Source organism: Podarcis raffonei, chromosome 6, assembly GCF_027172205.1.
Source record: "Podarcis raffonei isolate rPodRaf1 chromosome 6, rPodRaf1.pri, whole genome shotgun sequence".
Taxonomy (NCBI): domain Eukaryota; kingdom Metazoa; phylum Chordata; class Lepidosauria; order Squamata; family Lacertidae; genus Podarcis; species Podarcis raffonei.
The window spans coordinates 99,742,086-99,765,945 of NC_070607.1; the positions used below are offsets into that span (position 1 = coordinate 99,742,086).

Sequence of the window (23,860 nt, forward strand, 5' to 3'; positions counted from 1 at the left end):
TAAAAGAACCTCCCACAGGAACAACAACAACATTTTTACTATTTCCACGCTGGCCATCAGACTGGGTTGCCCCAGCCATTCTGGGCGGCTTCCAGCAAAATATATAACACCACAAAACACCAACCCTCAAAAACTTCCCTATGCAGGGCTGCCCTCAGATGTCTTCCAAAAGTCACAGTGGGCCCTGGGGGTCCCTTCCAGCCCCATTATTCTATCATCCGACTGAGGTTTTCAAGTGGAGGTCAGGCAACCACCTGCCAGCGATCCCTTAGCCGAGTCCCTTCATGGCCGGGGGTTGGACTAGATGACCCCTGGGGTCCCTCCCCCCCACAACCCTCCGATTCCATGATCCTTCTAACCCCATTCGCCCTGCCACCGAAGCGACCAGCTGGACCGGCCTTGGTGCATCTGGATCCTGGCCCCCGCCTCTCCCTTGGTGCAGGTGAGTCTTTGCTGGGGAGGAGTCTCCCTCGGAAAGAGGGGCTCCCCTCCCTCTGGCCCCCTCCCCATCTCTTGCGCTGCCCCAGCTCAGCGGCAGGAGGGTAATTAAGGAGCGGTCCAGCTCCGTCTGCGATTACGGCCGTTCTCCGGCAGGAAGATTTATCATCTCAATTACCAGCAGTGGACACAGCAGTCAAGGGCCCATCATTTTACATGAGCGCCGGAGAAAACAGGGAGAGAATCCCTAATATTAGCCCAAGGAAGGTAAACAGCTTGTGCGGGAGATGAAGATTTATCTGCACAAACACTCCAAGAGGCTCTCGGGGCTCAACAGGCCCCTTTCATGCCGCGCCTGGCCCTGCGCATCACCGAGAAAATGCTCTCGGCTGCCCAAAGAGCACCAAGCCAGAGCAGAAGGCAAAGCGCGCCGGATCAGGCCAGGCATCCTGCTCTCACGGCAGCCAACCAGGTGCCCATCAGGGGAGGCCAGCAAGCAGAATGACGGCACAAGAGCGGCATGCCCGCCAACATTTCTCCAATGAAAAGAGGGGCATCCTGGTCTGCACCAGGAAGCTTCTCCCTTGCTGGATCTTGACCCACCTACACCTGCCGCCTTGAGCCAAGGGCAACCTCTCTGCCTCACCTGCCTCGCAGGGTTGTTGTTATTATGAGAAAAAATATTATTATTTATTCATTTATTGAATTTATATACTGTCTTATACCTGGAGGTCGAGGGAAACGATAAATGGAATGAAAGAAAGAAAAAGCTGCAAGATGCCTTGAGTCAGGGAAAAAGGTGGGGGAACAGTAGTAATAATAATAACAACAACAACAACAACAACAACAACAACAACAACAACAACAATAATGGAATCTGTGAGAATGATCAGGAACATACCATGCAGTAAATCCTATGGAACTGCTTCGGATGGCAGCAAAAGGCTGCCCAGGCTTTACCCAGTTACCTGGGAGTAAGCTCCATTGACTACAGTGGGACTTACTTCCGAGTAGACAGTCAGACGCCACTTACAAGAAAGGAACAAAAACTCCAGGTGTTTCTGAGGACGGCTGGCTGCTGAAGCATTGCAATTAAGGAATTTAAAGCAGATTGGTGACCTTTTCCTTTCAAATTCTAGGAGGGGCTTTTTACGCCAGCTTCACTGTCTCCTTCATTTGGTGCAGGGATTTCATTTTCAGTATAAACTGGACTCTGTTTTTGCACCGACACACACACTCCACTTTGATTGTTCTCAGAGACGTGGAGGGGAGGAAACCGGGACATTCTGGGATCAAATCATAGCTGTCAACTTTTCCCTTTTCTTGCGAGGAATCCTATTCGGAATAAGGGAATTTCCCTTTTAAAAAGGGAAACGTTGACAGCTATGGATCAAATCAGAAACCAGGACAGCTTCTGTAATTCCGGGACTGTCCCCGGAAAACCGGGACACTTGGAGGTTATGCCAGAGCAGCCCTTTCACATCCTGCAGTTCCCAGCCACTGGGATTCAGAAGCATTGGACTGGGGAGCCAGAGTGAGGCCATTGTGACTCGGGACCATCAAGAGCCAAGCCAGCGCCAGAGATGGGGCAGCCGCTGACCAGCCGGCCATGACCCTCCCCACATGCAGGGCTTCAGCCTGGGAAACCCGGAAGGGAGAGGAGCTCCTGGCCCCATTTGGAGGGGTCTCTGGACACCGGAGAGGCAGGGGCCTCCCAGGGCTGTGAAATGGGAGGAAGCAGGTCCCCGCCCCCGGGAGGGGGGTCAAGAGGCACCCTTGGGCGCCCAGCCCCACCAAGAAGCGCTGGGTGTGTGGGGGTGCAGAAAGTGTGCGCATCTATGACGGGGGTTCTTTAGCTGCAAAACCTGCACTGCGGGGGTTGGACTGGATGACCTTGGGGTGCCTCCCAACCCTACGATTCTGCGTGTCTGAATTGCGCCAAAGTGGGGTTGAGACCGAAAGAGCAGCAAGCGCCCCACCAGCAGTAACGGGCAGGGGCCGGAATGAGGCTCCTGGGCAGTTAGGGGAAGATATGCGTCATTCATTGTCATCCTTCTCCCCCCCCCCCCTTGAAGCACCAAGAGGGAGGGAGGGGTCATGTTCCTGCTTAGGGCAAAAGCCCTTTGCAAGAGGCCCACAAAGCAGTTGGGTTCCCGGGTGGGAGATGCTGACTCTCCCCCCACCTCTCTCTCTCTCTCTCTCTCTCTCTCTCTCTCTCTCTCTCTCTCTGTCTCTCTCTCCTGCCCTCTCTCTTTCTCCCTCTCTCCCTGCCCCCCCCCACTTTGAAGGCCGCCCCTTTACAACTGCCCTTTCCAGCAAAGGATCCCGACATAAATGGCGCTTTAAATTCAATATCCGCCATTAATATTTCATGATTACAAAGCGCTCCGGATAATGTCCCTGGCAGGAGCGTCTGGACAGTTAAAATGGATGAGTCAGAACTTCCTGACGGAGGAGAGGGGAGTCGGCGGGGAAGGCGCCCGCCCAGCGCTGGCACTAATGCACCCTGACAGGCCCCTTCGCCCGCCGGGGGCTGCTGACTGGTCTGGAAATGGGAGCTGTTGCGGGGAGAGACGGCCCTTCTGATTCCTGTCGCCTTGTATTTGCGGGCAGAGAGAGGGATCCCCCCCCAGCCACGCAATGGGAGCCGGGGGGCAGCAGAGCCCTTCTGCACCGTGGCTGTGGGGGAAGAAGCCCCTGGTTTCCCCTGCCAAGGGCAAGAGGATCATTGGGCTGTGGGGGCGGAAGGGACCCCAAGAGTCATGTAGTCAACCCTCCTTCAATGCAGGAGAGGTGCATGTCCGCCAAGCCCCCCCTCCCCCCCGTGGCACTGCCCCCCACAGGCCCCTGCAAGCCAACTGGAGCTACTGAACAGTTCTGAACCCCACATCCCTGCCATGGGGCTGGCTGTGAAGAGCACAGTCCATTAGGGGCGCGGCAGAGACCTGGAATTCGGGAAACATTCCTACTCTAGAAGGTACAGTCATACCTCAGGTTGAAGTCCCTTCAGGTTAAGCCGTTTTGGGTTGTGCTTCGTGGCGACCCGGATGTAACGGAGGGCATTGCTTCTGGGCTTCACTGCTTGCGCATGCGCAGATGCTCAAAATGACATCACACGCATGTGCGGAAGTGGCAAATCGTGACCCGCGCATGTGCAGACACGCAGGCGCGGGTTGTGTTCACTTCAGGATGTGAACGGGGCTCCGGAACGGATCCCGTTCACATCCAGAGGTACCACTGTAATTGCAAGACCCCCAAACATGCAAGGGCCTAACTCTGGCCCAGACTGCAAGGACAGACATTTCCGATGAAGGGAGAGATCTTTACCGAGGCAGAGGAGACGGGCAGGCCAGGAAGCTGCTACTCTCCGGAAAGGGGGCAGAAATGGCGAGGGAGGGGGGCTGGCAGCAGCAGGCCCAGGACCCCATTGCAAGAGCAGCCCCTGCCCCCTGGGGACTCCAGGAAGCCCTGAGGGGTCTCCTCTGTGCCTTCGCTGGATAGTCTTCTCAAGTCACCCAGCTGCAAATGCTGCATTCTTCTTCCGAAGAATAATTCAGTTTCTACGCCGTCCTTTATCCAAAGATCCCAGGGCAGTTTGGAACGCCTCACGCCCAGCCTCTCCAGAGGGCCTTCCCGGAAGCGGCAGCTCCCTTGGACACTCGACTCCCAGCACTCTCGAGCTGGAAGGGGTCCCCAAAGGCCATCTAGTCCCACCCCTGCAATGCAGGAAATGCTCTTGCCTCTTCTTCTGCAGCCCCCTCTGCCATCCTCCTGCTCCTCATTAGCATTCCCTCTCCCCCTCCAGCCAGGTGCGGCTGCCTACCTGCACTTGCCACGCATATTTATTCCTATTTATTCGGCTAACTCCTTCCTCCTCCCCCCAAGAGATTTCCTTTGGCAGAGCAGAGCCAGCCAGCCGAGGGGGGCGAGGAGGAGGAGGAGGAGGAAAGGAATCTGTCTCAGGGCCCTTCCCGAAATCCGCTTGCCCAGACCCCCGAGACCCAGCAGAGGGAGGCATCAAAGGCGGCGGCGGCTGGGAGGCTGCCTTTGTTTCCTGCCGGCCTTGTTTGAAGTTTGGGGAAGAGCATTCAAGCTGTTGGGCTTCCTCTTTGGGGAGAGCGGCAGAGATGGAAGAGGCGAGGAGGACCAGGGAGGAGGGGGAAGCAAGCAGGAGCGCAAGAGCCAAGGTCCTCACAGGACCCCCGCCAAAAGCAGCACCCGCTGGTGGGGTGGGTTTGGGGGGGCTGGAGCCGAGCCGCTCACTCTCCCCCACCACCTGCTTGGTGCTGAACCTCGGCCTCCCCCCCAGCTACAGCCGCCTCCTGCAGGGCTCCCAAAAATACCATCTTTCGCGCCTGCCTGCCTGCCTGCCTGCCAAGGACCAGGCTGGTTTGCAGGGAAACTGGGGGGGGGGGAGAGGCTATGTGTGAAGTGGGTGGGAGAGGGAGGGAGGGGAGGGGAGCCCAGAGTGGGCACCCCATAAGCAGAGCCCAGGGGAGCCCCCTGCCCAGGTGCAGCAATTGGGCAATCTTGGGTGCTGCAGAAAGAGGGAGGGTGATTCGGAGAGGAGGCAGCAGCCGAGGGGGGAAAGTGGGGTGGGACAGCCAGGCAGCAGCAGCAGCAGCACAGGCTCAGAGAATCAGAAGGAAGGGAACCCAGAGGACATCCAGCCTGCCCCACCACTGGTGCACTGTGCAGGGTCTCCTGGACAAGATCTTGCAACTGCGGCAGCGAGGGAAGCAGCCTTTGCCCTCTTTTAGCTGAACTTCTTCACACAGCACATTGTGAAACTAAGGAGGCTGCGATGGCCATCAAGTTGGATGGCTTTAGAAGTTGGAAGGGAACCCTCAGGGCCATCTAGTCCAACCCCCTGCAATGCAGGAATCACAGGGGGCCACCTTCCCAGAGTCCGTCTCACTGCCAACATCTCTCACCATCAGAAAGTTGCTTGATCTCCTTCAAAAGCGAAAGGTGGGACGCTCATAATCCTCCTGGAAGCCCCCCAAAGGTCTTGGGGGTGTTGCTCCTCCTTTGCGCCCTCCCTGACAACCCTGCCCCTCCCTCTTTGCTGCTGCAGCCGTGAGGTTTTGGCTTTGCCTTCCTCCAGGGGAATCAAGAGGGGCCTGAGGCGTCAGCCAGGCGGGGGGGGGGGATTCAGCTCCCCAGGAGGCCCCACGTCAGACGTGGCAGCGGAGGCAGAAGCACTGCCGCCTGCCCATCCCAGCTCAGATTAATATTCCTGCTGGCTTGCCCCTTCCTGCTTCCCGTTGGCACCTGGGAGGGCTGCTTCAGGTCCAGACGCACCCCTTTGCCCTCCTCCCACCTGGGGGCTCTTCTCCTTCTTCTTGGCCCCCTCTGGGCTGACTCCATCCTGCCCACCTGCCCCCCCCCGGGACTCACCTGCTTCCATGGCCAAGATGGTGATGTTGTGCCAGCCGGCTGTCTCCCGGTCCAGCACCTTGCTGGTCACGATGGCGCCAGTCAGCGGGTCGATGTCAAAGATCTGCTCCAGGTCGGTGCTGCGGTCGATGGCGTACCTGGGCACCAGGTGGGAAAGGGAGCTGTGAGGAGGATGCGAGGGAGGGGTGGGAGGCTGGCACATGGGGCAACGGAACTCTTGGGACCCTGATGTCAACCCCAGGGGGGTAGGAAGGGGTGCGGGGGTGCGGTCCGCCCCGGGGGTCACCCTGAGGAGGGATGACAAAATTGCAGGCGGCACTCACTGTGGGCCCTGCAGCGCACCCAAAGCATGCATCTCAGGCGCCTGAAGGCTCCACACTGTCCACCCGCTGCCTCCCCCCCACAAGCTGTGGGGTGGCCGAGGGCATGCGTGCCCCGTCGGTATGGGTGTCGCGAGTGTGCCATCCCTATGGGTGCCACTTGAGCGCTGTCTGTATGGGTGCTGTGCATGCCCCGCCCCTCAGCGCCCTGCCCAGGCTTCCTCCACCACTGGTCAACCCCTCCTCCTCTGTGATTTCAGCCGCAAGGAGGACTAGAAACCTGCTCCTTTTAATTTAGCCATTAAAGGAAACTTGTCAATAGATGCTGCGAAAGGTGTTTAATGCACAGAACCTGCCCAGCCAACAGACCGGCATGCCCATCCCACACCTGCTCTCATTCGCTGCCACTTTCAGATGGGCACCACAACTTGCCAATGTTCATTCGTTCACGGAGAAGACACCACGTCAGAGCAAGAACCCGGAAAAGGAAGATCACCCTCCTCAGATCACAGAGCCATAGAGACGGCTCAGAGGGCACTGCAAGTGGCACATCCACACAAACTCTCCTGGCATGTGGAATCAAGAAGGAAGGGCACACATCTGACATTGGACTCCAGCCCCTGCAAAGGCACCCGAGGGGGGTCCAGGCCCCCCTCCCCAGGCGCTGACTCACCCCACCAACACAAGACGCAACCGGCTGTACTTTTGAATAAATAAGGTATAATATTCATTGTATCAATTTGTAGATTTCAACGGAAGTCTCATAAAGTTCAACAGAAAAAGCAGAAGACCCAGTGGATCAGTTCATTCTCTAGTCAGTTCATGCATAAGGTCCATCCATGTACAAGTGTCGATTCCACCTGTCTGTTCATAGAGTCCAATAATCCACATGAAGGGTTGTTACAGTTCCACAGAATCCTGTCACAGAGTCTAAGACAAGGATTTCCAGAATATTAGCCTTGTTTCGCCATCCTGGGCTTCCTCAGTAATCCAGGCTCATATGTGATGTTACAGGATAGTGGATCTTATAGCATAGTAGTGGTGCATGAACTGACTAGAAAATGAACTGATCCACTGGGTCTTCTGCTTTATTTGTTGAACTTTATGAGACTTCCGTTGAAATCTTGTGTGTTTATCGAGTATGTTTCACGTAAACATAGGTTTGTTGTTGTTGTTTCACCCCCCCAAAAGGCAGGAAGCTTTCATGGCGGGGGGGGGGGGCTCTGGAGGGCTCCTAGCCAGGATGGCACCGCTCTGCCTCCACAGTCGGAGGCAGCCAGGTTTCTGAATGCCAGTCTCTGGAATCCACAGGAGGGGAGAGTTGCTCTGGGGCTGTTTGCAGAGCTCCTACAATGGACATCTGTTTGGCCACTGGGACAAGAAGATGCTGGACTAGAGGGCTCACGGGCATCCTGGTCCTGCTTCCGTGCCAGGGATGTGAGGCGACTGGCCCAGCAAGAGCAGAGGGGAAATGCCAAGGAAGCCAGACTGCCAGGCCTTGGAGGCTTCTGCACCTCCATCCGGATCCGTGCTTTGGACGCGTTCCCAGAAAAAGCAGCACCCTCTGCCGACCAGGTGTTCCTGAAGCAGCCCCAGCCCCCGGCCGCACCCTGCACAGCCCCTCCGACCCCTTGCCAGGCCGGTCGGGCATCTGCCTGCGCCGCTGTGCTGCCTCCTTTTTCCTCCGCAATAAAGTTAATGACTCGGATGGAGGAGCGCCGAGCGAGGGGCCCTCGTCAAATCCGCAGAGGATGACACAAGCCGGGAGGAACTGTAAATATTGCAGAGGACAGGAGGATACAGGTTCCAAACAACCTTGACAGAGAGAAAGGCCAGGCGGGGAGGGAAGGGACAACTGCAGAGTGTTACGTCGCCGCGGGAGAGAGGAAAGCCCCACAAGTGCCCCCCCCGGAAAGAAGAGCCTTGCGAGAGCCCCATAGCGCTGGAGGGGCTTCCCCTGCAATGCAGGGAGCTGGACTGGGCGACCCTCAGGGTGCCTCCCAACCACGGTTCCCAGCAACGGAAGCCGAGGGCCTCCTGGGAGGCACCTTCAGCCAGATGCTTCCTGGCGCTTCCTCTCTGTTCCTGGGCTGTGCCTTCTGCCCCAGCCAGGATAGATCCCCGACGGGGGCCAAAACTGCGCATGCACCATGTGTGCCCAGCACCTGCTGCTTACTGGAGCTGCCCCCTGGATTCTGCGACGGAGGTGATGGCACAGTCACCCTCCTGGATGTGCCAGGCCTGACCTCCCAGCAGCAGCCCCAGAGGGCGGTCTCTGCCTGGCTGCCCTCTGCCACCTGCAAGCCAAGCTCTGCTAGGAGTTTGTGGCTTCTCCCGCTGCCTTGTCTCCCTCTCCTTGGCCCTCCTTTTGCCCCCACGACTGCCCCCTCCCTCTGCCCCCCACAAGCAGCCGAGGAGGGCAGCCCCACCTTCAGGGTGGCGGGGGAGCAAACGCCAGGCAGCATCCGGCGCGGCTGCTGGGAGATGCTGCGCCAGCGGTGCCAGGCCAGAGGCGGCAGGTCACAGCCCCCTCGCCTCTCCGCTCGCCCTCCTAATTGCCTGGCTGGCAAGATTATTTTCAATCAGGTCTGCTTTGTCTCTGGGGGATTTATCGTCTTTTATCCAGCTATGAAACAAGCCAAATTGCTTTGCTGCCTGCAATGGCGTGTTTGCATGGGGGCTGCTGCCCGGGGGGTCTCAGACGCTGCTGCCGGCCGAAGGTGGGGAGGAAAGGGTGGGCCTGTCCAGAGGGGAGCTTGGCCTCAGCTGCTCTGCCTCGGAGGGAAGAGGCACAGGAGCAGACCCTGGCCCAAGCCAAGGCCCCCAGGAGCTGCTTTCAGGTCACGGTTCAGCCTGAAGGCCTCCCCCAGTTCCCACTTCATGCCAGGCTGAGCATGTGCAGAGTGCATTTCCCTCATTGCCGCCAAACCACGTAGGAAGAAGCCCCCTCACTTCTTTCTCAGTCTTGCCAACCCTCCTGAACTGAGGATTCACAGACTCGTAGTGCTGGGAGAGACCCCCAGGGGTCATCTAGTCCAACCCCTGCAAGGCAGAGCTCAGCGGAGGCAGACATGTCACCTGCAGATCCAAAATATCTGCAGACGCTCCAGGGGTGTTTTGACGGAAGCTTTCCCGCCAGCCTTATTACGTTTTGCGTGCTATATGAAAGCAGCGTCAGTGATACACAAAAAGAAAAGGATGCCCTTCTCTCCCCCCCCCCCGAGCCCAGCCCCCTGCCAAGGGGGAGCTCTCTCAGCCCTCACGTGTCCCAGTTGCCCCCCCAGCAGTGCCCTCCAGCGAGGCCTGCCCTGCCCAGCCCTTCCCTGCACCAGCTAAACCAGTGTGTGCCCCCATCACCAAAGGCAGCAGATCTGCCCCCCACCCCTTGCCTAGCTGGTTCTGCGGGGGGGGGGGCTTTGAGGCAGCCAGAGCAAGAAACCGCTGCTTGGGATGCTGCTGGTGTCGCCAGCTTCCCTCTCCTCCTCCTCCTCCCAACGGCATCGCCTGTTGTTTGGCTGGGCAAAGCAAAGAGCGGCTTCTTCTCCTCCCTCTCCTGCGCTTTGGCGGTTTCCTTGGCACTTGCCTGCCTCAGCCCTTCCTTGCCACCCCCAAAGGCAGCAGCGGCAGCCGAGCGAGGGGCTCATCCTGGCATGTGCATTGCTGCTGCGGCTGCTGCTGGGCTCTGGGAAGCTTTTCAAGCGCGGTGTGAAAAGCTCTTTGTGGTGTTTGTTTTCCCTGCCTGCCGCCTTTGTGCCGGAGCAGGTTGACGCTCTCGGGCGTCGCGGGAGCCTGCATACCGCCTGTGCCCAACACATGTCTGCGTCGCCAGTGAGTGCCAAGGAGCAACAGCGTCTCTACAGAGTGCCAGCCTGCAGCTCTGCATCACAGCTGGGGGGAAACAGAAGAGGGACTCCGGCGGGCGCAGGCGGGGAGGAAGGCTCTGTCCTGGGCACAGACAAGAGCGGAGGCCTGTCTTTCCTCCCAGCCAATCACAGCTGAAGCATCCCTGGCAGGCGGCCATCCGACCTCTGCTTAAAAACCTCCAAGGAAGGGGAGTCCACCATCTTCCCAGAGAAGAGAAGAAAGGCTTCTCTCCAGTGGCCCCCGTCTGCCAGGCCAGCTGGGGAAGGGCAGCGCCAACGTTGCACAGAGGTGATGGGGAGGGGGTCCACCTGGCACAGACCCTGCTGATCTGCCCTCCTTGCTCACCTGTGGCACAGAGGCCCCCTGGGCTCCGTTGGGCCAATCCTGGTTGAGCCCCAGAACCAGAGCAGAGCGGCTGGGCCTGCTCGCCCCCCCAGAACCCCTGCACCTCGTCTCCCTTCATGCCTCTGGCATTCTGCTGGCACCCAGAGCCCACCCATTCTGAGTGACAGCCAACTGACTTTGCATGGCCACTTCTGCTGGACCCCTCTGCCCCCCCAGACCCCTTTGCCTCCCCTGAAACGCAAACAGAGGTGCCATGGAGGTGCCACTCAAAGCAGAAACTCAGCAACTGGGATATATAATCTAGCACCAATTGCACAACCAGAAGATTTTCAGGAATGTGCATGAAAAGGCAAGGAAGTGGTTCAAGAGGCGCATATGTGTGATATATGCAAAAAGATCCACAAACTACACAGAAGCCCTTCCACTCCCACCCCCCTAAGTTGGGCCAAGACCTCGCCTTTTAGTTCATTTCACAAACCTCGAAACTTATTTCTTGCCAAAGGACTTTGCAGAAACCTCTCCTCAAAAGCCGAGTTTTGTGCGACATGAAGCCCACGGCCACCTTGCAGATTCCGGATTCCCTCCTTCTTTGGGATTCTCCTCCCAGGCTTAGGTGCCCAGAAGCTTCTTGCCTCTTCCTCCTTCTTGTCCGCCTCAGCTGCCCATGCACCCCACTTGCCTTTGCAACCGCCCCCCTCCCTCTCCCGGCTCCACACACCCATTTCCCGGACGGAGGAGAGGAAGCCCTCCTTACCGGACGGGTCTGTTTGCCACGTCGGGGTCCAGGGCGGTGACCATGCCCACCAAAGAGCCCACCGGCGCGTCCTCCTGCACCTCCATCAGGCCGTCGGGGGGCTGGAACTCGGGGGGCTCGTCCACATCCAACACAGAGACGCGCACGATGGTCTGGTCCCGGAAGGTGCCCAGGTCCACAAAGCGGGGGTCGGCAAACTTGTTCAGGGCCTCGACCACCACTGTCTGCACGCTCTGGGCCTCAAAGTCTAGAGGCTGCAGTGAAAAGAGGGTTTTTTGTGGGCTGACACCATCCAGGCTCCCCCCAAAGCCCTGCCCCACCCCTTGGCCACCCCAGGTTGAGAGCCAAGTGAGAGCCAGGGGCACCTCCCTCTTGCAAAAGGCTGGAGGAAAGAACTGACCCCTTTAAGGGTGGCAGCGCCCAGCCGGGTCCTCTGGGGCCAGTTCTGCAAAGAGGTACCATAAGCAGCTCTATGTTTTAGGGGGCAGAGCTCTGTGGGGAGCAGCTGCCTTGCATGCAGAGGGACCCAGGTGCACCCGCCTGGCAGCATCGCCTGGCAAGGCTGGGAGGGGCAACCCCAGAGAGCGGCTGCCAGTCAGGGCAGACAAGCCAGAGCAGGGCCCATGGGCTGGCTCTGCAGCAGGCAGCTCTCCGTCTTCTGCCTGCCTGCCTTCCTCCATGGGGGAGGAGGGGGCCCCAGTCTGACGCAACGCGAGACGCTCAGAAGATGGAGGCAGGCAGAATCCCGCAGACGGGCTGGCATGCTCCGAATTCTGAAAAGCTGAAGAGCCCCGAGATCCCCGTTTCCCAGGCGGAGGGAGGCCTGCCAGCCAAGCAGAACTGGGAGGCGTCCAGAACTCACCAGGAATCAATTGGGAGAAACCAGAGGCAACTGGAGGGGGGGAGAAAGGGGGGAGAAGGGAGGGGCAGGAGGAAAGAGCCCCCAAGACTGGGCAGGGCTTTGCTGACGGGGGCAGCAGAGGATGGCAGGGAATCCATAGAAGTGCATGGATCTGAATTGTATAGAATTGTGCATGGTGGGGCAGCTCCCCTGAGGCCCTGCTGTGGCCAGAGGACCCCCCCCCCCAGCTTCCCCCAACACTCACAAGGGGGAGAAGGGGACACCCCCCCGGCTCACCTTCTGCACGGAGATGAGGGCTTCCTGTGTGTTGCTGTCGGTGGTCACCCGGAAAGCCCCCAGCCCCTCCTCGTCCTTGACCTGGTAGGTCATGTCGGTGTTCTCGCCCACGTCGGAGTCCTCGGCCTTCACCCTCCCGATCAGAGTCCCCACCGGGGCCGTCTCCACCACACTGAACTGGTACATCTCTGGGGGGGGAGGAAGAGGCTGGGTGAGGGTCTCGCAGGGAGGAAGGTTCCTGCTTAAGAGCCACCCCATCGCTGCCTCCAAGCCCCGGCACTCTCACCCCCCCCCAAAAGGAACCCATCTTCAAAGCACGGATGAAACAAGGAGTTTGAGTGGGTGGCATAACCTCAACCAGGGATCTCTGGATGGGACAACCCCTCCGATCAACGTGGAACATTTCCGTAACTTTAAAACTGAGAGGAATTCTGCAAAAATTGATCTTCCAGGTCTATTGCACAATGTCTCTCTAGGGATGGTCTAATTCGGATGGACTCTGGCCCTGTCACGATGTTGGCAGGTCCAGTGGCATTTCCCTTTGGCTCTGCATGACTTTTGTACTGGAGCAATCCTGGATATTTGCAGATGTTTGTGCGTTTTCAGATCCCCTTGGCCTGGGGATGAACAGCAGGGATGAGAAAAGTGGACTTCAGGAGCCCTTTGGGTCACAAAGCGACTGGGAGGATTAATACTCGCCGTCTGCTGGACAGTGGTCTGAGGACCTGAATGTCCCGACTACATCTGCACCCACTTTTTCTTTTTTGTAAACTCCACTTTCACCTGGACATCATTTTGGACATTTGGATGTTGTATGTCCATCTTGGGTGAAGGCATTGATGCTTCTTGCATTTCCAATGTGCCCAGAGTTGATAGCATGGTGTTTCATTCCCCCACCCCGTATATTTTCTCTTTGGTTTTTTTCTTTACCTTAATAAACTTCCATTTTAGGGGGGAAATAATAATAAAAAGCAGTGATATGGATTTTCTAGGAAAAAAAGAACTTGGACGTTTTCTGTAAAAAAAAAAAAAAATGGGGGTGGGATAATGTTCTAATGCCCTGCAAAGAGATCCCATTGCATTTTACTCATAATTTATAAAGCTAAAAACTGCCAAATGGCCCAGCTCGCCTAATCCTGGATTTGCATTTGTCATCAAGTCATTGGTTCTGAGATTTCGGGAAAGGGAATCTCTCATGGAGGGGGGGGGGAGTCCTGTGTAAATCTGCCTATCCCACACCAGAGTTTTCAGGGGCACACACACCCTTCACAGCTTGCACCCTAAAAGCAGGGGCACCCCAGCCTGGCACCGGGAGAGTGTGCATGGCACAGGCAATGTGGCCCCAGTGCCCAGCTGGCAGGGCCCATCCCACTGCCTGGTCCAGCAGCCCACTGCCAAGGCAGCCCAAGTGGGACACCCAGCTCTGCCTGGACAGCTGCCCCCCGCAAAGGAGCTGCCGGCTGCTGCCACCCTCCCCCCACCCGCCCCGCAGCCCAAGCTCACTCTGGGGGAAGCGTGGGGGGTTGTCGTTGACGTCCGTGATGACGATGGTGACGGTGGTGGACCCCGAGAGGCCTCCCAGCTGCCCGGCCATGTCCGTTGCCCGGACCACCACCTCATAGCGGTCTTGCGTCTCCCGGTCCAGGTTGGCCACCGCCGTCCGGATCACACCTGCAGAAAGCCCCAACATGTCAGTGGGGGGCCAGGTGGGCCCCCAGGAGCCTCAAGGGGCCACGTCCAGCCCCAACACCCCTGCCTTCCCTCAGCCCCCCCTGCAAACTGTGCCACGGAGGAGACCCACAAAGCACTCCCTTGGCAGGGGGCGAATCCCAAGGTGGATGTGAGAACAAGCCCAACGCTCCCCCCCCCCCCCAGTCTCCAACAACTGGTACTTGGAAGCATATTGGGAAATGCAGGAGGCCTGGACCCACGGCTAAAGAAAGAGCCCCCAACCAGCTGGCTGCCCCACAGCAAGGAAGAGGTGGCACCCAAGGATCGTGGGGCATAAGGGGGCAGGATATGCACCCGGGAGATCTTTGGGGGCAGGGAATGTCCCCTGTGGGGCAGCCGCCGCCTTGGAGGGCCCCCCTGGGCAGGCCCCCAGGGTGCCCCCAGGCAGGCCCTAATCCTGGCCCCCTCAGGCCTTTTTCACGCACACCCCACATGACAGCATCGCTAGCATCCAAATGACAGCCTGTATTTTGCCATCTTTTGGTGCCAATTTTCCCTTTTCATGGGGAAATCCCACAAGTTGGAAAACACGCGTGTCACATGTTGCCAGCGAGCATTTGCGGGATCTCAAAGACTCGCTTGCCATACTAAGCTCCCGTCTGGAAGTCCCCTTAATTGGGACGCAGCAGTGCGGGCGAGGGGGGGCACAGCTGCAGGGGGAATCCCTCCGCCCCCCCCCCCCGGCATCTCTTGGCTGCAGCTGCTTCTGCTGCAGGGGGGCAGGATGAGGCTGTGCCTGGTGCTGGGCGAGATCCAAGGATCTTTGCTGCCTGTTTGTCTCACCAGCTCAGAGAAGCACCAGCTGCTTGTTAACTCGTCAGATCAAAATAAAGATCTTTCTGATGAACTCTGCTGAAGCCGCTATAAATAGCTGCCTGCTGCCCTGCAGGAGCCGGGAGAGTTTGGGGGAAAGCAGGGAATGGGCAGGGAGGGGCAGAGATGCCACCTTCGCCCCCCCCCATGGCAAGGAGCTGCCTGAGCACCCAGGGGAGCCAGGCTGGCAACCGGCCAGCTGCAGGAAAGGCAGCTGCTGGGGAGGGGGCAGCGGGGGCCAGTTTTTGCTCAGCTGCTCAAAGGCAGCCGGACCAGGATGGCACCCCCGTCACCCACTGGGCACCAGGCTCCCCTGCCCACCTGGGTCCCGACTCCTGCGCCCGCCCAGCCCTTTTACTTCTCTTCGTGCAATTGCCCGCACCTCCTACACTTGCGGGGGGTGGACTAGATGACTCTGGGGTGCCTTCCAAATCTACAATTCTGTGATTCTCTGTGACCCAGGGCCAAAGGGCAGGAAGAAAAAGGGTCTCCTGGTAACATGGCACCAAAGAGGACTCCGCTGGCCCCCAGCAGCCCCCCCCCCCCAGTTTCAAGAGCCACCTGTTTCCCGACTGGCATGGGGGGAGCCAGGCTGTGGGTCCTGGGGGGTCGGAGGTAGACGGTCTCGGAGTGGGGAGATGTGATTTTGCCAGCATGGCAGGGGATTGGATTCAATGAGCCTCGTGACCCTCCCGTGATTCTAGCGTGGGGCAGAGCTGCAGATCCAGCCCCCCGACCAAGGCGGTGGGTCCCACGAGGTCACTCTGCTGTCAGGGATACGTCCTTCCTGCCAGCGTCTCTCCAGAGCCCTTGCATTTGGGGCAGGGAGCCTGCTGGTTGCTCAGTGCTTCCCCGGGGCTGGTTTGGGGACGCAGCCAAGTGGGGGCCGGAGTGCTGGAGAGGCCAGGCCTGCGCCCCCCCCCGCCCCGCTGCTGCCTCTCAGCTCTTCCCAGGAGACGCTTGGCAGCCCCGAAGGCTCTGCTCATTATCCCGCCGCTGATGGGCTGATTGTCAGGAGGCATCACTGCTGGCTGGACCCAAAGCCGCTCCTGGCCTCTCTCCCTGGCTGACAGCTGTCAGCCACCGTGCCCTGCAATTACCTCCGCCTCACCCCAAAAGCTCTGGCTGCCCTCCCTGCCACCAGAAAGAGGGAGAGAAGGGGGGCAGGCTGCTTGCTCGATGCAAAACGTTGCAAAGTCCAGCAAAAACTCTCCCCCCCTCGCTGCCCATCCTGCTGGGGCTGAGCTTGCAAAGAGAAGCAGAAGGGGCTCAGCGCCACCTTTCCAGAGAGCCAGAGCAGCTGCCTTGCATGCAGAAGGGCTCAGGTTCAACCTCTGTCAGCCGCTGCTGCCAGTCAGTGCAGACAACACTGTGCTAGACAGACCAAGGCTTTGGCTCTGTGTGAAGCAGCTCCTTGCATTCCTCTCTAAGCCTTCCCACGTGCAGGGACTCCCAGGCCTCCTTCCTCATCCCTGGCCCATGCGAAGGCACAGCAGCTGTGTGCCTCTGAGCATGGGAAGAGTGCTCCTGCAGGCAAAGGGCTACCAGATGGCACCTCCCAAACCAGCAGGCAGGGCCTCCTGCACTTGCCTGCCTCCCTGGAGATCGGGGGGGGGGCACTGCCATCCTGGGACGGGGGCGGGGGGCAAGAGAGAGCTGGGAAGAGGGCCAGCCCATGGCCAAAGGAGCAGGATCCTCCTGGTCAGAGCTGGCATCTGGGTGGCAGAGCCCTTGGGATGCAGGACATCCAAAGAAGTGGAAAGTTGGAAGATTCTGGACATCTTCAAACAAGTCCTTCTTCACGCAAAGCAGAATTAAACAATGGAACTCCCTGCCCCAGGAGGCAGGGATGGCTGCCAACAGGGATGGTGTACTTTGCTGCCTCCACTGCATCCTGATTGTGCCGTCCAGCAGAGCTTTCCCGGGTCGTGCATGCAGGGTGCTTGACAGTCTGGCCAAAGGAGGCAGTTCAACGTCACTCGTTTGCAAAGCATCTAGAGAAAGCCACTTGCACCCGCCAGGATCCTGGCTCCGCTATTACAGCAGATGCATCTCAAGGAGGGTCCAGAGTAGAGTCTGTGGTAAGGCTCAAGGATGTGGAAAAGGGGCTTGGACTGCTCAGGGAGACCCCTTGCGCTCTAAGGTAAGGTAAAGGGACCCCTGACCATTAGGTCCAGTCGCAGTTGACTCTGGGGTTGCGGCGCTCATCTCGCCTTATTGGCCGAGGGAGCCGGTGTACAGCTTCCGGGTCATGTGGCCAGCATGACTAAGCCACTTCTGGCGAACCAGAGCAGCTCACGGAAACGCTGTTTACCTATTTATCTACTTGCACTTGGACGTGCTTTCAAACTGCTAGGTTGGCAGGAGCAGGGACCGAGCAATGGGAGCTCACCCCGTCGCGGGGATTCGAACAGCTGACCTTCTGATCGGCAAGTCCCAGGCTCTGTGGTTTAACCCACAGCGCCACCCGCGTCCCTTAACCCCAATAAAAACCAGCCAGGCAAGGACAACTGGCTGGGCCATGATGGCGAGGAATGCCTTCCTAGGAGAAGGAGGGCTCCCTGCCTGCTTGAAACCCTCCCTGCATTCGGAAAAGCTAACTACCGGTCAGTTGCAAAGCCTCTCCCGGTCTGCCCCACGGAGGACCTTAAGGTCCATAAACAGCAACACCCTAGTGGTCCCGGGCCCTAAGGAAGTCAGATTAGCCTCACCCAGAGGCAGGGCCTTTTCAACACTGGCCCTGGCCTGGTGGAACGCTCTGTCTCATGAGACCAGGGCCCTGAAGGATCTGATTTCTTTCCGCAGGGTCAGTAAGACAGAGTTGTTCTGCCTGGCCTTTGGCTTGGAATCAACTTGATCCCCTCCCATAGCTGTCAACTTTTCCCTTTTCTTGTGATCAATCCTATTCAGAATAAGGGAATTTCCCTTAAAAAAAGGAAAACGTTGACAGCTATGTCCCCTCCCCCTCTTTCCTTTTTCCTTTCTCCTTCTGTGATGGAACTCCTATTTGGGGACTTCCCTGGCTTTTTTCTGGCCCACGTAGGACCAGTCTGGATAGTTGGCCTTGGTGAAGATTTGACATTTTCATCCCCAAAAAGTTTTTGATTTGAGTTTCTACTGAAATGAGGCTGCATCTTAATGCTGCATTTTAATCTTATTTTAAGTTGTATTTTAATCAATTGTTTTTATACCGGTGTTAGCCGCCCTGAGCCCGGTCTTGGCTGGGGAGTGCGGGGTATAATAAAATTTAATAATAATAATAATAATAATAATGAGGCTGGCCTGACACTTTCTCTCCATCGCTTTTGGCACCAGGCAGAAACATTCCTCACCTCCCAGGCCTTTGGCTTATTCAACAATCTATGGCCTTTACAACCGGGGGTGGGGGGGTGGGGCATTGCTTCTGTTTGTTAGCATGGTGTGTATTTTTGTGTTTTTATATTGTAAACCTCCCTGTGATCTTCGGATGATGGGCAGTATAGGAATTCTAATTCTAATGATGATGATGATAAATGGAACAGCTCTGCTTCTCCTCCACTGGCAGTGGCAGAAATACCAGTTGCCCAAAACCACCGAAGGGGAGGGCGTCTTGCCCTTGGATCCTGTGGACTCAATGGGTCACTGGCCTGATCCTGCACCTCTCCTGGTCATCTCCTGTTCAGAAAGGGGTGGCGTCTGGCTCCTGCAAGTTGCTGCAGCTCCAGAGCCAGGCGGCGTCTCATTGGAATGGAAACGGCTCCGTTAATTAAAGGGTCTGAAGCGTTTTATAATGAAAATGATTCTTGTCAGCAGCGCTGTGATGAGAGGGACGTCACGGGGGGGGGGCTCAGCGGAGACAGAAGCTCATCATCCTCTCAGCAGGAAGGGAGCCCAGGGCCCTCCAGCGAGGCCTCAGCACCGGGCAGAATGAGGGGGGCGCTGGGATGCTGGCAGGGACCCTGCTCTGCCACCGGCTCATCAGCTTCCACTCCAGCCCCGGGGAAAGCCCTCCCACCAGTCGGACTCCATCCCATAATTATGCATGCAATCCAAGGAAGAGCTGGACCCGCCTCCCATGACATCCCCATGGAAGGAGAAAGAGACCAGGGGCCGGATCCATCCCAGAATATGCCAACCTTCTGCCTCTCCGCTGGTGCCGTCTAAGGGAGAGCTCAAACGCAGCTTCTCCCCTCGTTGGGCACCTCTGCCCACATTGCAGGGGTTGGACTAGATGACCCTGGGGGTGCCCTCTACAATTCTGTGACACACTCTGGGCTCACTGCGAGGCCAAGAAGACTCGGAGGAAACCCAGGGAGTTGGGGGGGCGCAGCTGCGTCTGCTGGCTTTCATTATCTCCACAGCCCCCTCCCCTCCACACCCGATCGCCTCTCTTTTAAATAACTTCTCCCCTCGCACGAGTGATTCCACCTCCCCGCCTTTGGCTCCGTGCCCATCTCTCTCTCACAAGGGTTGTGGAAATCGGGAGGGGGGGCGGGGAGAGGGAGGGAGGGAGGGAGGGAGGGAGGGAGGGAGGGAGGGACAACTGCAAACTGCTGGGCTGCTTCTTCTTTCAACCTGCCTTGCCAGGAGCTTCACAGGGGCTGAATTTGCCCCCAAACCTGGGACAGAAAACAGAAAGTCCTGCTTCACGCAGCGCATTGTTAACCTCTGGAACTCCCTGCCACAGGAAGCAGAGATGGCCACCAACCTGGATAGCTATGAAAGAGGATCAGGCAAATTCAGTGGCTCCCAGCCAGGAAGGTTGTGCTCAGCGTCCGCAGTCAGAGGCAGCAACGCTTCGGAATCCCCGTGGCCTGAATGCCACCCGTGGCCAGTCAAGGCAGCCAGCTCTGAGTCCAAGCGGCCTCATCCTGGCTCAGCTCATTCCTGCATTGCAGGGGGTTGGACTAGATGCCTCCTGGGGGTCCCATCCAACTCTGTGTTCTAGGATTCTGTGCTCCTCAAAGCCTCACCCAGTGGCCCCTGGCAGGGGAACCCAAGTGCCCTGCGTGCCAATTCCTGCAGGAGCAGCGGCCCCACCAGTCGGCCTCTCCAGAGCCAGATTCTCGGCCCAGGGGTCCCCTCTCCCCCCCACCCCCTAACAGATGGGGCCTGGGGACTCCGCCTAAGACGCCACAAAACGAAGCCAAATCCCAAATCCCTCTGGTCGTTAAAGATTAATTTCCACTTTACATCCGTAAATGCATCCTAATTTCCCAAGGAGGCGGCAGGCAGGCAGGCGACTCGCCCCGGCTTCAAAGGCTCTGCCCACCTGGGGGCCCTTCTGGGCAAGAGCCCCTGGGGCGGAAGGCGCTGGCAGTGCCCTTGGCCAGACTCGGATGCCACCTCCTGCAGAAGCGGACAAGCCCAGCCGCCTCAGCCTCCCCCCGGCAGCAGCAGAAAGGAGGAGATGCACCAGGCCTGGTCCTCCCTCTGCCCAGAAGCAGCACTGGGAGGGGGGAGGCCCAGTGCCAAGACCTGGCCAGGCAGGGCTTGCTGGGCAGTGCCAACAAAGCTGAATGCTGGGAGATTCAGGGTAGACCAAAGGAAGGATGGAGCAGAGTTAACCTATGGAACTCCCTGCCACAGGAGGCCGTGAGGGCCACAAGCTTGGATGGCTTTGAAAGAGGAAGAGATACCGTATTTTTCGCTCTATAAGACGCACCTTTTCCCTCCTAAAAAGAAATGGGAAATGTGTGTGCGTCTTATGGAGCGAATGCAGGCTCCGCAGCTATCCCAGAAGCCAGAACAGCAAGAGGGATCACTGCGCAGTGCTCCCTCTTGCTGTTCTGGATTCTGGGATTCAGAATTCTTTTCTTTCTTGTTTTCCTCCTCCTCCAAAAACTAGGTGCGTCTTATGGTCTGGTGCGTCTTATAGAGCGAAAAATACGGTAAATTCATGAAGGAGAAAGAAACTATCAAAGGCGGTTCTGCTCTGCCCTCCATGGTTGGAGGCCAAAATGCTTAATGCCAGGAAGGGAGAGGGCTCTGGGGTCTGATCCTGCTTGCGGGTTTCCCGGTGGGGCATCTGGTTGGCCACTGTGAGAACAGAAGGCTGGATGAGACGGTCCCCCTTTGGCCTGATCCAGCAGCCAGGCTCCTCATATTCTCTTATGGAACCTCCAGGTCCAGATGAAGTCTATCTGGATTTCTACGAGAATTGGGCCACAGTGAGAACAGGATGCTGGGCTAGGCGGCCCATTGGCCTGATCCTGCCGGCTTTCCTTTTGGAGAAGGTTGGGCAGGAGGCCCTCAGAGAGAAGGCCAGAGCTCCTCCTTTCCCTTTTCGCTCGTGCAAAGACACGCAGGCTCCCGCCATGCCTTGCGCTGGACATTTGCACCCGCGTGCGACAGCCCAGCCAGCAGGGCTGCTCCCCGCCTGGGTCTCCTCGCGTGATCAAGGCGAGGGAGAAAGCAGGTCAAAGTCAAAAAGGAAAAGCAAACGGCTCTCCATTATCGTATATTACGAAAAATGAAGGTGCCAGATTTTATGGCTCCTTTTACAGCATTAATGATCACGATGGCTCTGCAAGTTAAGCTGCTGATCTGGGCAATTAAACCTGATGCTCCGAGCACAGGAAGGAATTGCCAGGTGCATGACGGGACCCGGCCGGAGTCGGGGGGGGGGGCCTTCCGTGGCCTCTGCCCTCAGCAGGACAAACGTCTCCCCGGCGGCTCTGCCAGCTCCCATGCCACCCAAGCCAGTGCAAGTTGGCAGCCTGCTCCTGGACCACCGACAACTGCTGCCACCCTGGCTGGGAGGAGGGCTCTTGATGCCATGCGCAATGGAGGGGGAAGCGGGTACAGAAGCTGCCTGACTTCCAAAGGGCTTTCGTGGGATGCCAGGATGCCAGCGGGCCAGGGGTAGACAGAGCCAGGAAGCCAAGGGAGAAGAACCCTCCTCTAGGCCAGCCCAAGTTAGGAGCGGCAGAGACCCCCAGGTGAGGGAGGGGAGGAAGGAGCAGGTCTCCATCTCACGCAGGTAATTCCTGCAGCACCTGCCTCTGCCCTCCACAGCGCCCCCTGCGGGCAGGCAGAGAGGGAGACATCTCCTGCCCAGAAACAGACCAAGCTTGCCACGTTGGAAAGAAGACTTCTGCGGCTGGACTCCTGCGGCAGCTGGAGAAAAAGCATGGCTCCCGTTTCCAAGCAGAGAACCAGTCTCCTCCAAGGATCCCCGGGGACCTTTGGGGGCGCCGTAGCTGCTTTGGCAAGAGGGGGCTTTGCGGGGTGGGGGCAGAGGCAGCTGCTTGCCCAGGAATAGCCAGAGTGGGCAGGCCTGTGAATCTGACGCATCGCCGCGCATTGAAACTCCCCACTCAACTTGAGGACGGAAAGAAGCAAAGGGGGGTGGATGGATGGAGAGACACTCGAGCCCCACGGACGCCCCACGGAAGCCTGGCTGGCTGTTTCTGGGTTTCAAGGGGGCTGACCCCTTGCCAGCCCCCGCGGGGATCCTGAGCTGGGTTCCGGGACTGCCAGCCCTGGCCCTCTTGGCTGCTCCTCACCGCGGGTACCGCCAGCAGCACCCAGAGGGGTCCCTGGCCTCACAGCGACTGCCATGGGGTCCAGCGACCCCTTTTCCGAGCCTCCCCCTCCCCCCAGGCCCAGGGAAGTGAGCGAGCGAGGCCCCTCCCCCCCCGTCCTAACCGGCCGTCACGGGATCATCTGCTGGGGATTTATCGCGGGTCCTTTTACAGCAGGCCTTTATTAGAAGTTATTAAAGGATGGAGCGGATTCCACCACTCGCCCATCAAATATTAATAGAGCATTTATAAAGCAATCCTTAATTTAAAGTGTTGCCTTTAATCAAAGGCCCGGCGCTAACAAAGACGCTGCCTGAGAGCCTGGCAGGGGGGAGCCTTTGTGCCCCTTCAGAGTGCCAGCCCCCCCCTGCACCCGGGAAGGGTCAGCGCCCCTCCTCCAAGGTGGGCCCAGCCGGCCCAGCCTGACATTTCCGGACTCCCCGCTGGGTCAGATGCCCACAGGCGATCTCCTAATGCCAGCCCCTCCCTCTCTCCCAGGGAGATCACCTGGCAACCAGGCAGGTGGGCACAGAGGAGGAGGGGGTGGAAAAGCCTCACGCAGCAACTCTCTCCATCTGTGCTTTCCAGCAACTGGGATTCAGAAGCATAAGGTGGGCCATGGACAGTCCTCTTGGCCATGAATTGGTCCTAAATTGGGGGGGGGGATCATTGCCTCCTGGGGCGGGCAGTTCCACCGTTTAACTATGCGAGGGAGAGCTGCTGCAGCAGAACCCCAAATACGCCTCTGCCAGGCTGGTGTTCTTGGGTGATCTTCCTTGCAGCCCCCCCTCACATGAAGCAGGACAGACCCAAGGTTACACCCCCCCCCCAAGTTAAATTGCCCCTTCCACAAGCCCAGCACCCAATTTGCTAGGCTACCTGGCTGCCCCCGATTCTCAAAGGGATAGCTTCTGCTCCAGGAGAGCCAGGGGATGGTAGTTGGGGGTCAAAGCCCACCCCCATGGGCACAGCCAGCTCCCCCTTCCACCCCTCTCATTGCCCCCCCCCAGTGCCCCCAGCACCTCTGCCTGGCACTCACCCGTCCTGCTGTCGACCGTGAAGTGTTGCTCCCCCTCGAGGACGCTGTAGACCACCCGGGCGCTGCTTCCGTAGGTGGGGTCATCGGCATCGGACGCCATCACCTGCATGACCGATGTCCCTTGGGGGGGAGGACAGAAAGAGCCCCACGTGAGCAGCAGCCCTGACCCCCGACTTCCACAGCCCCACCAAGGCGGGCGCACAGCCTCCCCCTGTCCTGGGCGAGACAATTTTCTGCAGGCTCAGATCTGTGCAAGGCCCCCTGGGGGGGGGGGCAGGACCCATAGGGTGGGGGTTCTCTCCCCACCCAGCCTGCTCTCCTCCATCCCCAGACAGAGCCCAGGGTCCTCATGCACAACACGTAGAAGGGGGGGGGGGCAGAGAGAGTGCAAATTGGATAAAAGTCCATCAAACGGCTGCAATTAAGTTATTGATTTTCAACGCTGCCTCATTAAACCGGGGGCTTCACTCTGAGTGTCCCTGCAATGGGTCTAATTTGACATCATGTTCAATT

The 23,860-nt window shown here is 58.3% G+C and overlaps 1 protein-coding gene across 4 annotated transcripts in view; it reads right to left on the reverse strand.

Moving 5' to 3' along the window:
- The window catches only part of CDH22 (cadherin 22), an 87,775-nt gene that overhangs the window by 17,301 nt on the left and 46,614 nt on the right, over positions 1-23,860 (reverse strand). For all 4 annotated transcript variants that reach the window (XM_053394813.1, XM_053394812.1, XM_053394814.1 and 1 more), the window contains exons 4-8: positions 23,348-23,467; positions 13,763-13,930; positions 12,260-12,447; positions 11,122-11,375; positions 5,839-5,975 (exon numbers count right to left, since the gene is read on the reverse strand). In XM_053394813.1, the coding sequence (XP_053250788.1) occupies positions 5,839-5,975; positions 11,122-11,375; positions 12,260-12,447; positions 13,763-13,930; positions 23,348-23,467 (867 nt within the window). The remainder of the gene's footprint in view (positions 1-5,838; positions 5,976-11,121; positions 11,376-12,259; positions 12,448-13,762; positions 13,931-23,347; positions 23,468-23,860) is intronic.